General features: G+C 41.2%; 1 protein-coding gene across 1 annotated transcript in view; it reads right to left on the bottom strand.

Annotated features, from left to right (window-relative positions):
• Positions 1–576: 576 nt before the first annotated feature.
• ATP6V0E1 (ATPase H+ transporting V0 subunit e1) overlaps positions 577–17,880 on the bottom strand; it is a 33,418-nt gene continuing 16,114 nt past the window's right edge. The window contains exons 3-4 of the mRNA XM_040445159.1: positions 9,204–9,333; positions 577–1,069 (exon numbers count right to left, since the gene is read on the bottom strand). Coding sequence (XP_040301093.1) covers positions 9,240–9,333 — 94 coding nt within the window. The 3' untranslated portion in view covers positions 577–1,069; positions 9,204–9,239. The remainder of the gene's footprint in view (positions 1,070–9,203; positions 9,334–17,880) is intronic.

Here is a 17,880-nt window from a genome sequence, read left to right as displayed (position 1 = left end):
TGGTTGTCAAAAAGCCATGCACTGGTGAAAATTTAGATCCATTTAAAATTTTAATTTCTTAAAACTAATAAACTCCCCAAATTAGTGAATTATTCAGATGCCTGCTACCAAAACACAAGAAATACTGTCCTATACCAGGCTTTTTAATCTGCCTCGATTTCTCCGGTGCTATTTCTGGGGGTGTGATGATACAAGGAGCTGCTGTGATACAAGGAACCTTCAACTTGCTCACCATCATGACCACTTTTTTATGGACCACGGTCAGACATGGCCTTGCATTACAGTTCTATGTATACTGACCTTATCTCTCCAAATTGTGTATCAGCTCTTGACCTTGCAGGGACCTCAATTTCCACACCTTTGATTCCTCCAGTGCCTTGCTTGGCTACAGTAAGCGCTGAAATGATTACTAATGATTCAGGGAAGTACTCACCAGTATCTTCAGGTATGTCAAACCACATGACCAGGTTTACACTTCCAACCTAATTTGAACTACACCAGTGTTTTTTTTTAAAGGCATCATATCTAAAGATAGAAAAGCTTCCAAAAATGAACTTAACAAACACTGAAACCAGATTTCCACAGAAAGCAGAAAAATAATTTATTCCAATAGATGGCAGAAATAAGAAAGACGTCCTGAAAATATACTTTGGTGTAATTCTGTTAGCATAGATATTCCCTCTGAACGTGCTCTCCTACGGACTGCCCCACTTGACTCTACCGGTCTTGCGACAGTTTTTAAACACTTCGCGGATTCCCATGTTGTGACCAGGCAGGAGTGGTCTCCAAATGCACAGGCTCCAAGGAGAGAGCAGCACGTTTCTCAGAAGTACAGCGCCTCCTATCTCAGAAGAGTGCATAGACATTTTACAGAGCCAGCACAGTTTAGGTTAAGTAGGCACATAATTCATCAAAATGTAAAAAAGGTGACAGGAGAAAATACTGCATTGTAGAAGGAGATATTCAAACGTGGTGTGAATGTTTAAGGCAGCTGATGGCCAACACAGGCGAGTCAGAGGTGTTCTGGGTTTGGAGTTGATTTTGCATCTAGAGGAATTCTCTTCGTGACCTGCAAAACAAAGCCGTTCTAGTAACTAATCCTTACCCCATCCTCAAGTGGGCAAATGGCTAATAACATCAATAAAAGTCAATCAGGCCAATAGTTTAAAATATATAGGTGCTCAGTAAATACTTGAATGAAAAGTTGGCTCAAATAATGTCCCAGTTTGGACAGGTTTCATAGAGCTGTGACAAGAGATCCGATTACCAAGGACATTGCTGAACTGAGGGTCGTTAAGTAACAGTTGGACTGTGTCATAGAAAGCAGGAAGTTGACTCAGACCAATCCTACTGGCATCTAATGGGTTCACTTCGAGAATCTCTATTTGCCCTTCCCCTCCTACAGCAAGGAAGCACGGTTCCCACAGCCATGGCAAGCTTTTCTCTTATGTCAGACTCCTAAAGAGCTAGCTCCTTGGTACTCGAGGTTGCTCCTAGTTTGCTCCCCATTCTTCTGGTATAGGTGACAAATGAGATTTCTTTTTCTGGAAGCTTAAGCTGTAACATCACCTTTGCAGAGCTAGCAAACATTTAAAATATGTATCTTCACACATCAAACTGGTAACAGTGGTCACGTCCACTCCCTTAATATAGCTTATTTTATTTATTTTTGAGAGAGAAAGAGTGCGTGTGGCGAAGGGCAGAGGGGGAGAGAGAATCCCAAGCAGGCTCCATGCCAAGCGAGGAGCCCAACTTGGGGCTCAATCCCACAACGGTGTGATCATGACCTGAACCGAAATCTAAGAGTTCGATGCTTAACCGATTGAGCCACCCAGGCGCCCCCATAAAGCTTATTTTAAAAGACCATAAAAATAAGGGTGCCTGGTGGCTCAGTCGGTTGAGCGTCTGACTTCGGCTCAGGTCATGATCTCGTGGTTTGTGAGTTCAAGCCCCGTGAGCTCGAGCCCTGCATCGGGGTCTGTGCTGACAGCTCAGAGCCTGGAACCTGCTTCGGATTCTGTGTCTCCTCCTCTCTCTGCCCCTCCCCTGCTCATGCTCTGTCTATCAAAAATAAATAAACATTAAAAAAAAGACTATAAAAATAAAGCCACATATGTGGCTTTCAAAATTAAAAAATAAAGAGAATATAAAAATTAATAGTGGCTTTCAAAGGCAATTTCCACACAAGGCCTGAGTTGGCAGATAAGAAAACAAGCTGGTTATGACACAGAATTTCCCAGAATGTTGAGGGTTAAGTGCAGGGGGGCAAAGGGCTAGTTAAACTGGGAAGAGACACGGTTTGTGGCAGGCACGTCTGACAAGACTGAAGGTCAAGTAGTACGTAGGAGATCCGATGGGTCCTTAAGTTTTTCCAGATCAGTGGGCACAAGCAGGAGAATCCACAGAGCAGTGCAGTAAAATGATAGGTTTCCCAGGGTCCACAATGCCCAGTAGCAGATACAAGACGGCCGCTAAGTCTTACTGGTGCAAGCTGGAGCAGTCCAACCACCCTCTGCATGGGAAGTACCAGACTGCTCGACCCACTAAGGCAGGCCACTGCAAACAAAATACATTCAACTCGAGATATAATCAGAGGACTGTTTTTATAATGTACTAGGAAAATAACCACATCAGGCCAGGGAGGGGCAACTATGAGAGCTACTGGTTTCTTGTGCCTCACTGCCTCATAAAATCTTTAATCTAATGATCATTTCCTCTTCTCCTCCTTAGGCCACCGGAACAACCTGTCTGCACAGACCTGTGTTCCACGCAGATGAGAAATTTTACTTGAGAATACCGAAGCAGTGAATGCAGATGTTTCGTGTGTTAGTTTTTTATGAAGCATACAGGTTAGAGCTCCTCATCGTTTAGGCCTTTTTGGACAAATGAACAATAACAAAAGTAAAAAGTAAGTCTTCATCTTTGGAAAACCACACTGAAACAGGGGCTAATTTTCACTTAGGCTCAATGATACTAGTTTGAGATAAATGTGAGTGAGCATTATATTAAATGGCATGGACTTGTGGTTTGATTTGGGGGTGAATTAAAGAAGCACATATTCTAACTGTCTCTCTGACATGAAACCGCCGTTGGGGGTGGGTGGGGAGGACCTCAACCAAAGGGTCCACATTCTCATTCTGTAAAATAAGGGAATGACTAAGGCTACTTTCAGATAAAACTGACAGTGAAGACAACATAAAAATATTAAGGCCTGAACCAGGAAATCTTTTCAGAGGAGGATGAGTGTGTGAGAGTGTGTGTGTGTGTGTGTGTGTGTGTGTGTGTGTGTGTGTGTGTGTCAAAGAATAGGTTTTATTTTTATCTGTTTTTTTTATTTTATTTTTATTTTTTTAATTTTTTTAATCTTTATTTACTTTTGAGAGAGAGAGAGACAGAGTGCGAGTGGGGGACGAACAGAGAGGGAGACACAGAATCTGAAGCAAGCTCCAGGCTCCGAGCTGTCAGCACAGGGCCCAACGCGGGGCTCAAACTCATGAACCATGAGATCATGACCTGAGCCGAAGTCGGATGCTTAACTGACTGAACCACCCAGGCGCCCCTCTGTTTTTTCATTTTCGATAAATTCACACAACAATTCCTTTTTTACGATTATGTGCAAGATATGTGTTTATTGCAGAGTAACTACGAGAGATATTTAAGCAAATGAAAAGTATGTATATTTAACGAGTCAAGGCAATGTACCAAATGAATAGCTAAATACATTTAGGGAGAAATGAAATCACTTTGAGACCAAGTGGCCAGAAAAGCTGGACATTCAAAGAGAAAACATCACAAAGAATTGAGAGAATGGGTGAACGGAGGGCAGAAAGAATGTCTGCAGAGTATGTGCTTACTAATCTGTGTCCTAAATTAATGAATGTCATGGGGTAGTAAGAGACAGGAAAAGCTAAGTGAAGTTAATTAGACCAAGAACACGGAAATGGCAGGGCTGGAACCAATAGGTCACGGAGGAAAGTAGCGAGTAAGTAGGCTGCAAAAGTGGTCTGAGGGCAACTGGCAAGGCCTTGACGGCCAAGTGAGGAAGCTGGACATGATTTGCAGGTTAGTCATTCTTATCTTTTGTGGCTCATAGGACCTTTGGTGACCCTGACAAAAGCTGTGCTTACAACATGTTACATAGGCAGGTACTCACTAACCTCAGAGATTTAAAGTTTAAAAAAAAACCCTACAGTAGCCTACGGAGAACTACTGAAAGCTTCTGAGGCAAGCGGTGATCTCTTTCAGGGAGAGCTGCATCAGGAAGACAAACAGGGTGGAGTTTTGTAGATACTGTGACTATAGAGCAGGGAGTCCCACTGTAATAACTTGGAGTCACGTTGATCTGGGTCAGAAATTAGGGTGCCCAAAGGAGAAACTGGAAACAAGAACAGACACAAGAGCCATTAACAGGATCAAATGGATTCGAGGAAAAAGAGAAAGAAGTGATTAGAGAAAGAAGTGACTGAACAGGTTCTGACTCTAAGTGACAGGGAGATCTATGACATCAGGAATTGAAACAGAGACATGACAGTTTGAGTGGCAGCAGCAAATCCGGTCAGAGAGAGCCGAGTAAAAGATAACATTTTCAAAAAAAAAAATGTTAATGTTTATTTATTTTTGAGACAGATAGACAAACAGCATGAGCAGGGGAGGGGCAGAGAGGGAGACACAGAATCCGAAGCAGGCTCCAGGCTCTGAACTGTCAGCACAGAGCCTGACATGAGGTTCAAACTCACGAGCGGTGAGACCATGACCTGAGCCAAAGTTGGACACTTAACCAACTTAGCCGCCCAGACGCCCCTAAAAGATACACTTTTTAACCACAAAACACCTTGCACTGTTTAACTTTTCACAAACATGGCTTACTTTCAACCTCTCAACAAGTCACAAACTTCTTTAGAGCCCACAGCCTTCCCTGAAATCCCCACTCAGTACCCAGGCACCTCATGAGCACTCAAATATTTTTGGAATGCATAGAAAAACAGCTCCCCCTGGGGCATAGGCCTAATTACCAATATACTTTATTCCTCTCCTGTCCAGACTCTGTAAAAAAAAAAAAAAAATACAAGGTTTGCCCTTTAGGACTGCAGTAAGCCATATAAGTTCATCTAAAATGTTACAATGCTGTGGTAAACTAACTTGTAGGACACTGGGGCCGGGCCAAATCCACTCCAACAAGATTCCACACTAGCATCGCACCCCCAGGGCAATAGGAAAATGGGCCATGACAAAAACAGCAATCTTGATGTGACAGTTCCAGAAGCATCTTAGGAATCTAGGAAAGGCAGACAAGGTTGGCAGGGGAAAGAGAGGGAGTGAGCACTGTTCTTAGAAGTACTGGGCAAGATTTCCAGCCAATAAACATAATGTGCTATAACTCAGCCTATCATCGCCACATGAGACAAAATCGTGGCAATTAAAATGACTAAAGTAGCAAAAGATCAGCTAGGTGTTTAACTGTGCTGTTGAAATCAAATCAATTCCATCTATATAAAATTATCCTAAAGCTTTCATGACTGTTCCTCATTTTTCTCTGCTGCATACCATGTCTGGTTTACACCTCCTACTTTCCAAATCTGGCCTCTAATCATGTACAAAATCAAACATTTTTCCTTACCAGATGAAGACAGGCCTAAATCTGGTTCTGCACTCCTTTATCATCCCACTGTTGTGTAAAAGTACAAAGTTCAAAAGGGAATTTAGCTCAATCTTTTGATTTACCACAAAGAAAAATGAAGTCTTGTCACAAGAGTTCTATTTGCTCTGTTAGGCAGAGATTAGATCTCTTCATGTGATAATTCCAAAGGCCTACAGTTATTGTACTACCATAGTCATGACCTCAAATGCAGAATAAATGTGAAGACATTCCCAATTAGAGTTTGTCTGGCTCTGCCCTCCTGCTTCCTGGTGTTTGCTTGTAAAGGAACCACCTTTAATACAAGTTTTAAGCAGCCCTGGTTTGTGCTCTGGACCAGAGTGCAGACAGAAGGTATCTGTCAGTCAGGTTAACTTGAGATTGAAAATGAACAAATGAGGGACGCCTGAGTGGCTCACTCAGTTGAGCATCTGACTCTTGGTTTTGGCTCAGGTCATGATCTCACAGTTCGTGGGTCTGAGCCCCACATGGGGCTCTGCAGCTGGCAGCATTGAGCCTGCTTGGGATTCTCTCTCTTTCTCTCTCTCTCTCTCTCTCTCTCTGCCCCTCTCCTGCTCAAGCTGTCTCTGTCTCTCAAAATAAATAAATTAAAAAAAAAATTTTTTTTTTTAAAGAAAATGGACAAATGAAACCTCAAATCTACACCCAGTGTTCTTTAGGTCCAAAGGGCCCTTTTTCATTACACAGGAAGGAAATGAGGCTCAGAGAAGTTAAGTGAAAGGCAATGCTGGAAGGATTGGAATGCTGGATAAAAAAAAATAATAAAAAAAAAATACATATATATCATACATATATTATATATGATATATATAAAATATATATTATATATGATATATAAAATATATATTATATATGATATATATAATATATATTATATATATGATATATATACATATATATCATATACATATATGATAAATAAAAACCCCTTTGGGCAAAGACAGAACTCTAGGGAAAAAGAAAAAAAAGAAAAAGCTGACTACTTAACCTATCTCGATCGGCAAAAATCCAAGCTGTGAGGAAACAAGCACTCTCCTACATTGTTAGTGGAAATGTAAAAATGGTATAATCCCTATAGAAGGGAGTGTAGTAATAGCTAGAAAAAGCATACACCTTTAACCCAGAGATCCACTTTTCATGGAATCTAACCCAAAGATTTCCAGCAAAAATAGAAAATAAAATGTCATATGTATAGGATGATACTGTGCCTCTATCGATAATAGCAAAAGACTAGAAACAATCTAAAAGTACACCAATGGCTATAAAAAGAATTGAAGAAGATCTCTATACACTGATAGGAGCAATCTCTAAAATACATTGTTCAGTGAAAAAAAGCAAGGTACAGAATAGTATATGCAATATGGTATCTTTTCTGTAATAGCTGTATGGGAGGATATACACACATATACATATATATTTATGTGTATGTATTTGCTTATATACATGTTACGTATATACATATATATATACCTGTATGTATGTATTTGCTTATCTTGGCAAAATGAAACACTGGAAAGACAGATATCTCTGAATGTATCTTGTTTATAATTCTGACTGTGAAAATATGTTTACATATTCAAAAATAGTAGCAAATAAAAATATTACTATGAATTGAACACAAAATAAAACAACTTAATCTGATTATATATCACTTTGATAATGATGAGAGAAAAGAATTATTTCAAGGGACCTCAGAAAACAACATCTTTTCTTTATTTGTTCTAAGGACAAATAAAGCAGCAAAGAAATCCTAAATTGCATTCGATAAACTTACAGTTAGTAGTTATCTGGTGTTATCTGGAAACCATATGTATTGCAGGATAATGAAAGTAAGTTACTGCCTGTAGGAGGCAAGATTTTCGGCATATATGAATGATACTCAAGTATAAAACCAAAGAAGTCAAAACCATGTAATGTTAAATTTTAATTAGAAATATTAACATAAACTCATGATTTTTTTTCTTCTCAGAAGAATGTAATTCCTGGCTCTGTCCACTGTAAAGGCTTAGAAGCAACATCCCAGCAGAAATGGATGTACCTAGCAATCAGATCTTTTCTTTTTTTAAAATTTACTTTGAGAGAGACAGAGAGAGGGTGAGCGGGGGAGGGGCCGAGAGTGAGCCCCTGAGAGAGGGGGAGAAACCAAGCAAGTTTCAAGTGGTCAGTGGGCAGAGCCCAACATGGGGCCAAACCCACAAAACCGCGAGATCATGACCTGAGCCGAAACCAAGAGTCAGACATTTAACTGACCGAGCCACCCAGGCGCCCTTTAGATCTTGGTTTTTAAATACCATTCCCACTGAAAGGAATGAAGGCCAGCTGGGCTTGAGGACTGACTAGTGAACCAGGTATCCTTTCAGGAGGAAACAGCTGATTCCAAGTCTGGGACAGGAAACACACAAGAGGGGTCTGGGACATCTTGATGTTGCCAGTAAGTGAGGAAACTACCAAAGACTAATAATAAAAGGTCACAGAAGCCAGTTTACACAGGCTCTAGTAGGCCAAAGAAAGAGCAACTGACTACAAAAATGGTAATAAATGTAACTGATTAAAACTCAAAAGGGAAGAAAAGAAAACCTCACTGGATGCCCTGGAAGTAACTTGGACACCCAATATCTCACTCTGAAAATTAAAATAATTAAATACGGACACTGCTCTTCCTGTATGTTCTATATTTCAAGGTTACTAAATAACCTTAGAATGAGGGTTAAGTTCATCTTGGTAGAGACGTTTTATCTAATCAAACGTAGAAGTAATAATGGAACTAGAAAATCACCATTTTGCATTTGCTACCGAAACGTTTACTTCAGGCTAAGATTATGACAATCAACGGGTAAAACCCCCAGATAAAAGGCTGGCAGAGAATTTTACAACTGGAGGGACCAGGCTGTCATTACTTGAATCCACCGATCATCATAGCATCACTAAAGACAGGAGAGTCAGACACTCTGTGTCTCTTGATAGGACTTCACAGTACCACATAAGCAGTACCCTCGCCAAAAAAGCTGAGCCAGATCTAGGCAAGCACTGAGTGCTAACTTCCATTTATCGAAATAATCAAGAAAGAGGAACAAACTTAATGACAGGTTTCCTGACTCTCGGCCAGTGAATAAATCTTTCCACTATACTACTCCTTATGTCTCTGAGTCTGTGAACCAAATAAAAGCTACAATTTTCATTCCAGTTTTCAAAAAGCACCTGTCTCTCTCTATCCAAAGCATTCAGAAATGCTCCTAATTTAAAATCTGCCAGCAACTCTTAAGAATCCTGCAATATCAAGTATAAATAATAGCGCTCCTGTGTCTGAAAGACTGCATGCAAACTTTATTTAAATGGCTGGGTAACAGCAGAATTGAAAAGAATCTCATGAATAAATCCTCTGGTAAGGTGAATGGCCTAAGTTCCAAATTCTGTCCTTCAGATGTTTGCTTTCGGCAGCCTGCCCTTGCCAAGTGTTAAAATGGCTGTCGTTTTCTGAGGAAAAGTCAAGGCAACCTCTAGCTGCCTGATGGACAACACTGATGTGAAAGGTTCAGGGCATAGTCACCTCAATGACTGAGCGCTGGAGAATACGTCTTCCTCCTCAAGGCCAATGATACTTGAGGTACCAGATGGTTTCATTTTTCAACTGTGGTCCGAAGAGAGGGTTGAGCTGGGCCAGAATTGCAATCAGCCAACTAAAAGAATAATGGGGGAGGAAAAAAACAACAGAAAGTGGTGAACTCATGTGGGAACAGGACCATCTTCAATTAGGATGGAACGAGTGCTTTAGTAAAATTTAGCAGTGAGGTTTCACCATAGTCTGCTCTGTCTTTTCTTCTCTCATTACCTTCATTCCAAGTATCCAAGATCTCCTGCATTCATAGGAAACCTTTAACCCAGAGTATTTTTACCGAATCTCAATTTAGCATCATCACAACTTCCAGGCTCAGGAAGAATGGGTGTTACTTTATCCATTCTCCAAATGTTAAGACCCACAACTGATATGACACACCCACTTTTACTGGCACAGCCAAGGTTAAATTTCAGCCCCCCATCTTCCAATTAGACTGTAACACTTGAGCTCCCCTTCTCTAATCACCATCACCACTAAAATACGTAACACGTCTTTTGGGCCCCAGTGGAGCCGAACCAAATGGGAATTTAATTCCCCCAGCTTACTTGAGAATCTAAGCAACAAGGCATTCCTCTGTACTATACGGACTAATTATGGAGGAAGTACAGTGATGCTACATTACCTCAGGGTTAGAAGCGAAAAAATAGCACCTAAATTGTCTCTAAACTTTTGTTCTACTGCTCCCAAAATTCTGAATAAATGGTTTTGTGTCTGATAGAGGAATACACATAATCCAGCAAAGTTTCAGAATCACTGAGGTAAGACTAACGCAAAAACAACAAGAAAGATAATACACAAATGTCTGGCCATTCAAACCATTCCATGTTTTACTTATTAAACAAATATTTAATGAGCACCTACTAGGTTCCAGGCCCCACGGATACAGAGGAGAAAATGAAATGTCACCACCCTCACGAAGCTTACCTAATATAGTATCAGGAAGGAAAGAAAGTGGGACGAAGGAATAGGGAATGATGGAGGTAGTGAGGGAAGACCTCTCCAAGGAGGTAACATTTGAGCAGAATACACATTGCCTTTTGTTCCTATTTAATATATATGAAGTGATTGGAGACTCTCATTTTACGGGGCAAGGGTATGGTGAACAAGCCCAGCCTCCATGGACTGATCTGGGAGAGTGGATTTTAGTAACATGATCTGACGCAGCGATCCTCTCTGCGTGGAATAGAAGGAACCACTTTGCAAGGAAAAGGAGAGTTACTGCTACAGGAGTCTCCTTCTAAAATTTTAGCACTTTAGGGGCGCCTGGGTGGCGCAGTCGGTTAAGCGTCCAACTTCAGCCAGGTCACGATCTCGCGGTCCGTGAGTTCGAGCCCCGCGTCGGGCTCTGGGCTGATGGCTCGGAGCCTGGAGCCTGTTTCCGATTCTGTGTCTCCCTCTCTCTCTGCCCCTCCCCCGTTCATGCTCTGTCTCTCTCTGTCCCAAAAATAAATAAAAACATTGAAAAAAAAAAAATTAAAATTTTAGCACTTTAAATTTCCCTATTATAAGAGGGGAACCAGCCAAACCCAACCGGACTGTCAGCTGGTTGCACCTTTTTTCTTCCACTTGCTGTCGTTTTTAGAACTCTGCCAGCCAACGGCTCAAAAAGCCGATTCTGATCACCAGCGACTAGACTGCCACAGAATCTGCCAGCACCACACCAGAAGCTTGCACCTACGGAAACAAACATACCTGCCCGCCCTCCTACCCTGCCCCACCCCATGCAAGGTGGTTTTGTGACAGGAAACATGATACTTGAGGAAATGGGGCCAAAATAGACACCCTAAGCTGACTCACTTTATAAACAAAAAGTTAATTCAGGTGAGATTCTCTGATCTGTCCTTAAAATGAGAGTGTTAAACACAAAAAAATGCCAAGGCTTGTAGCTGAGATCACATCTATCTGACACTGTGAAAAAAATGGGAGAAGACAGCACAAGCAGACACACTGAAGAGCTCTGTGCCTGCAGTGAACACTAATTGGTGCAGAGCTAAGAGTCATGGAAAATTCCACAGACCCAGGACTTCCCCAATCCCAGCAGGCAAGAGAGGCTGACCGTAAAAACAGTCGTTCATCCTTTCGTAAGAGACTGAAATAACTGGCCAGTGCTTACAAGTACTAGATAAAAAAATATGCTAGAACCCTATGCTAGTCTGTCTCCTTTCTTCATCAAAAATGTATAGAATGAAATGAAAGCACCATCTCCCAGCACTTTGTATGATGTCGTATAGCAGTGCCTCTCGATCCTGGCCGCACATTATAATCACCCAGGGAGCTTTAAAAGATACTGACGCTATACTTCACATATAATCTTTCTTTTAATTCTCCCACGATACAGTTAAGGAAACTGAGGCAGAGAGAGGCTAACTGGTTTGCCTAGGGTCACAAATCTAATTAGGTGGTAGCAGCTCCTGAACCCAGAAATCAGGTTAGACTAATGTTCTAACTACGTTTTGTAGATAACTACAAGAGTTATCTCTGGAAATCTATTTTAACAGATAACATTTCAGAAGGCATCTACTTAACTAAATTTAATCTATCTGGAGTTAAGGAAACAAAGAATCCATCTGCCGATTATTGATGAAGTCTATCACAAAAGCTTTTGTTACCTGAGGTAAAGCAGAAATATCTCAAGTCAAAAACAAAGTCCACTTTGCCTGCTCAGATCAGGATTCAGAAACTTTTTAAAATCTAATCTTACATACTATTCTTAATGTTTCAAATCCAGCAAAACATCTCATTACACAAACAAAACAAAACAAAAAACACCAAACACACACAAAAAGAAAGAAAACAAACCAAAAAAAAAAAACCCCCAACAAACCACAGTTCAAGAAAATTCCTTGGGAAAAAGCCCAGGTCAGTTCACTTGAAATTTCATGGAGGAATTTTCCCCCCTCCAACCAGCTGAGCAGTGTGCCTGCCCTTCTGACTACCGCCTGACTTAAAATTTCCCTTTAAAGCTGATAAACACGTTGGAAAACTGGAAAGAGAAAAAAATCCACTCTGAATTCATGGAAGTGGGTGGAGGAAGAGATCATATTCCAATGAATCTATTACTTCATGTGTCCAAGAAAAGAGAACTAAGTGTACCCTTCACATTTGCCCAAATTGTTCCACATGTCTCCATAACCTGAAGGCCAGCCTAATAACTAACCATCTGAAATTATTCAAACTACTGAGGCAGCTATGGTGTGGTAACATATTTCAGAGAACTGCAGGGCTGGAATGGCCCAGAGGTCAAGTCCATGTTCCTCATTTTAATGATGAAGAAACTAAGTGCCAGGGAGCTCGATACCACACTGAATCAGTGACAGAGCTGGAAGAGGAACCCACACCTCCTGAGTCCCACTCTACCAGGCTGCTTCCATAGCTTATTAAGGACAAAACAAACCAAGCAGTCCAGGAGCTCCCAACTAATTCCACAACCAGTTACCAAGACCATGCTCCATGTCAGGCTGTGAGGACACAAAGAGGAACTGGTTAAGGGGCCAACCCCCAAGGGGCTCATGAGCTTGTGAGACAAAACAAGGTTAGCAGTAGAGTGGGCTTTAAATAACATGCAGAGAATTTCATTCTACAAACACTCCCTGCTCACTTATCATGAGCTCAGGTCTTGGTTATTAGAATTCTCCAAGCACAAAATACACCCTCCACACAGAAAAGACTATAGCCAGCTCTCTCAAATCTTGTTTTGTTTTTTTTGTTCCACGCTCAGATACGAGAACAGGGAACAAAAGGATGATTACTTCCCTGTGGCGCGCAGATTAAGCGAATAACTGCTTGGCTTCCCTGTTGGAATGGGTAAGTCCAGCTAGGAGTACTCTTCTGATCCACTGTCCCTCCAGTGAGAGCCATAATAGGAGTGACCTCTATTAGTGGGTTCATGAAGAAACAGCAGAGATGCAGAAGAGCGCCTGCCTTATCCCCACAGAGATGACCCCTGTCATATCCCCTCATCTCAATCAAATGACACAAATTCTTTCAAGGGCAGCAATGTTATTAGGCACTACTAGAAAATATGGCCTTCATCAATGAATGAACGGATGAATAGATAAAGAGATTGTAGCATATATATATGTATATATATATATATATATATATACATATATATATGTACATATATGTACATATATATGTTATACACACACACACACACACACACACAATAGGTTATTATTCAGACATAAAAAAAGAATGATGGGAATGCAAGCTGGTGCAGCCACTCTGGAAAAACAGTGTGGAGGTTCCTCAAAAAACTAAAAATAGACCTACCCTACGACCCAGCAATTGCACTACTAGGCATTTATCCACGGGATACAGGTGTGCTGTTTCGAAGGGACACATGCACCCCCATGGTTATAGCAGCACTATCAACAATAGCCAAAGTATGGAAAGAGCCCAAATGTCCATCAAGAAATGAATGGATAAAGAAGATGTGGTATATATATACAATGGAGTATTACTTGGCAGTCAAAAAAGAATGAAATCTTGCCATTTGCAACTACGTGGATGGAACTGGAAGGTATTGTGCTAAGTGAAATTAGTCAGAGAAAGAGAAAATCACAGGACTTCGCTCATATGAGGACTTTAAGAGACAAAACCGATGAACATAAGGGAAGGGAAACAAAAATAATATAAAAACAGGGAGGGGGACAAAACAGAAGAGACTCATAAATATGGAGAACAAACTGAGAGTTACTGGAGGGGTTGTGGGAGGGGGATGGGCTAAATGGGTAAGGGGCACTAAGGAATCTACTCCTGAAATCATTGTTGCACTATATGCCAATTAATTTGGATGTAAATTTTAAAAACTAAAAAATAAAAGTAAATAAATAAATAAATAAATAAAATCTTTAGAAAAGAGAGAAAAAAAAAAGAATGAGATCTTGTCAGTTGTGACAACATGAATGGAACTCAAGGGCATTACGCTACGTAAAATAAGACAGAGAAAGTTAAATACTGTATGACCTCTCTTATATGTGGAAAAATATATATAACATATATATATTTATGATATGTAAATAAAACAAATTTTTATATAGGTATATATATAAAACCAGATGGGTGGTTGCCAGAGGTGGGATGTAGGGGATGGGAGAGACGGGTGAACTGTGTTTTGCTTTATGTAAATAATTTGAATTTAAATATTATTACTATAGAGAGAAAAACAAAGAAAATAGGAGATTCAGCATTAGGCAAGACTGGCTTTCAATTCCAGCTACACCAAATATTAGCGGAGTGACTCCAGGCAATGACCTTACACTGAGCCTGTTTTCGCTTTTGTAAAATGGAGATAATAATCTCTGCATCAAGATGTTAATGTATGAAAGTGCTCTGTGTAGTAGCTGACACCTAGACGTTCAATAAATACTAGTTATTCCTTCGTTTTCTCTGTGAGACAGCCACAGAATGAATAAAAGCCAGTTGCTTTATGAAGGAGTTTCTCATGTAACAGTGAGTCATTGTTGCCTCCACCTCCTCTCTGCCCCCAGCCCTCTGTGGTAGGCAGAATTCTAAGATATTCCCCCAAGATTCCCGTCCCCTAGTGTACATGCCTTGTCTAAACCCAGGATGGTAGGTATGATGGGACAGCCGCTCCCAAGATTAGACTGTGTTAAATAGTACTGCTGGCTTTAAGAGAAATTATCCTGAGTGGACCTGACCTAATCAGGTGAGTTTTAAAACGGATGGGACTCTCCCTGATAAAAGACATTTGAAGTGTGTGCATCACTTATGAATTTATTGCCGATCATCTCTGAACACACCCTTTAATATGTGCTCTATAATAAGCAACTGAATTCCTCTCTCTCCTTTACAGTGAACAAGATGTTAAGCTTTCTCAGGAGAGGGGGCTAGAGGGACATGGCAGGTGTGGGCTGGAAGTTGGAGTGGGTATGAGAATATTCCGTGGAGCCTGTACTGATTCAGGCCTGGAACACAGTCACTCTTTGATCTGATAGCATCAGCCTGGAAATAACCTGTCTGCTGTCCCCCTGACAAGGAAACCAGAGCCCTTGCATGGCCTACATGCTTGGAAGGTCTCCTGCTCACACGGATGCAGGGAATCCCACCCAGGCCATGAACTGCCCACTCTCCGGCCTGTACTCCAGAGGGTGGGTAGCCTACTGCTTGCTCACCAACTCCAGCCTGGCCAAACCAATGAACTTCTCTGCTGTCAGGTGGGCTGAGCCATACTTTCTCCAATGAGGTCTGATTCCCTTCCAAGTCTGTCCTTCCTTGGGTACTCTCCCGCAGCCCTAAGGTACCATACAGAGTTTCCTTATTTATATCTTATACTTACTCTTTTGTTGTAATTAACAGTAATTATGTTAAACTTCCCCTGTTTAACCTACTGTGTGGCTTCTATCTCCTCACTGGACCCAGATCATTACAGGGTGAGAAGGATTTGACACAAAGGAGATCCTCTCGTGCTGGCTTTGAAGATGCAAAGGGCTGCTTGACAAAGAATGTGGCCTCTAGGGGCCAAGAGCAGTCACCAACTAATAGTCAGCAAGGAAAAGGGACCTCAATCTGACAACCAATTCAAAGGAACTGAATTGTGCCACAGCCATAGGAGCTTGCAAAAGGGCCCCAAGCTCCAGATGAGAAGGCACAAACTTATTTCCATTAACCTTATCCCAATGGTATCTCTACTAGGGTCCTTTCACTACCATGGGAATATGCCCTATTTTTGCCAACTCTACACCTGAAGTATCATTTCTTTTCTCCATACTTTCTATACCTGGACTTCCAGTTCAAAGTCTGTAATAATCTCTTTATCTCCCAAATTATAAAGGAAAAGATTATATAGTCAGAGTAAAAAAAATATGCTTTTTTCATATAGCAGATGATAATAAGGTGGGCCGGGTGCCTAGATTTTCCTCCCACTATAAACAGTCAAGATATCCAACTATTTGTGTGTGTGTGTGTGTGTGTGTGTGTGTGTGTGTTTAACATTTATTTTTGAGAGACAGAAAGAGACAAGAGCACAAGCGGAGGAGGAGCAGAGAGACAATGAGACACAGAATCCAAAGAAGGCTCCAGGCTCTGCACTGGCAGCACCAAGCCCAACACAGGGCTTAAACCCACGAACCGCGAGATCATTACCCAAGCTGAAGTCAGACGCTTAACATACTGGGCCACCCAGATGCCCCTATATCCAACTATTTCTAACGTATCCATGATAGACATGTAAGCAGTTCTCAGGCCAAAAAAACTAAGCGAAGGCAAGTATCCAGAGGGGAAAATGAAGTGATTACAGGTTGCTTTCCACACCTTGAGGGCAAAAGACTAAACCGGATGAACTTGAACCGGATGAATTTTCACAGCTCCCAGGGCATGGGAAACAGTAGACAAAGCCCAAGCCCACTTAAAGTAGAGAATCTAATACATGCTCAAGGGCTCTATCTCAAGGTAAGGATATATCAGACAGAACCCCTGAAGAAGAATGCTAGGAAAATCAACTGTCTCAAATATAACCATCAAGAAGGAAGGAGAAAAACTGCCACTGCAAATGAGCCTTAATGAAGGTGTGTAACTCAAATTCGTATTATATTGTTTAAAAAAAAAACCCACATAACAAGAATTTTACTTAATTTGATTCCACAGTGGTGATGGCCTTTGGCACTTGGCAGAAGCGATATAAATCCTTTCTGCAGAAGCCCACTCTCATAGCAAGTGCCTCAAAGACGTCATACGGGAAATGAATAGATGGCAGTCAAATATAATTAAATGCATATGGCACCATGAGTGAGAGGGACCAAAGTTACAGCAGAGAGTTGACACAGATCTGCAAGGACATCATATATGGGAATGATCAGATGTGGACTATAAATAAACTGTCTACTATGTTTCAAGAAAGAAGTTTGAATATGTGCAGGGAGAAATGAGGAAGGGAGGAAGGAAAAGCAAAACTTGTAAAAGCAGCAAAACAAACACCTACAGAAATGAAAAATAGAATACCTGAAAATAAAAAAGTCAGTTGGTGCAATTCTGGTCTGGTACGGCAGAGTAACTTGTTATCACACTCATCCTACAGAAAGTGATTATAAACCCTGAATAAAATATGAAAAATAACTATTTGATGATACTAGAGAATGTCCAAACACAGGCAGAACCTGGAGGGGATTCAATCCTTGAAAGGAGGCCACACTAGTACCTTTATACAGCATTTCTCCTGAGAACATCGTCTAGTCCATGTGTGGAGCGAGATAAATAACTGAAGCTCAAGAAAAAGGCTGCAGTCTTACTGGCTTGGGGTATCGAAAGATGAAGTTCAGAGCAGCCAGGGCAGCTGGAAATTAAAGAAGGAAATCTCAAAAAGGGGTGCCAAAAAGGGGAGCCCTGAAGTCTGTGTATAAATTTCCCTTAACCCCTTAGCAGATCCCTGAACCGTGTATGTTCCGGGAAAAGGGCTGTGGAAAACACCTGGAAGTCTGAAACGATGTTGGGGAAATTTCAGCTGCTGCCTACCACAGGAGAGAGAGGGTTCGGAATCTGAAGTTAGAACACTCAGATTTTCCACTGAAATTCCAGAACCAGAAGGGCCACACTTTAATGGAGAATTCGTTCTAATCTAAAGGCAAAACTGACATAGATCTGCCCC

This window comes from Herpailurus yagouaroundi, unplaced genomic scaffold (genome assembly GCF_014898765.1).
Source record: "Herpailurus yagouaroundi ecotype Mexico unplaced genomic scaffold, PumYag 29, whole genome shotgun sequence".
NCBI lineage: Eukaryota > Metazoa > Chordata > Mammalia > Carnivora > Felidae > Herpailurus > Herpailurus yagouaroundi.
This window is presented reverse-complemented; position numbering and strand designations above follow the sequence as displayed.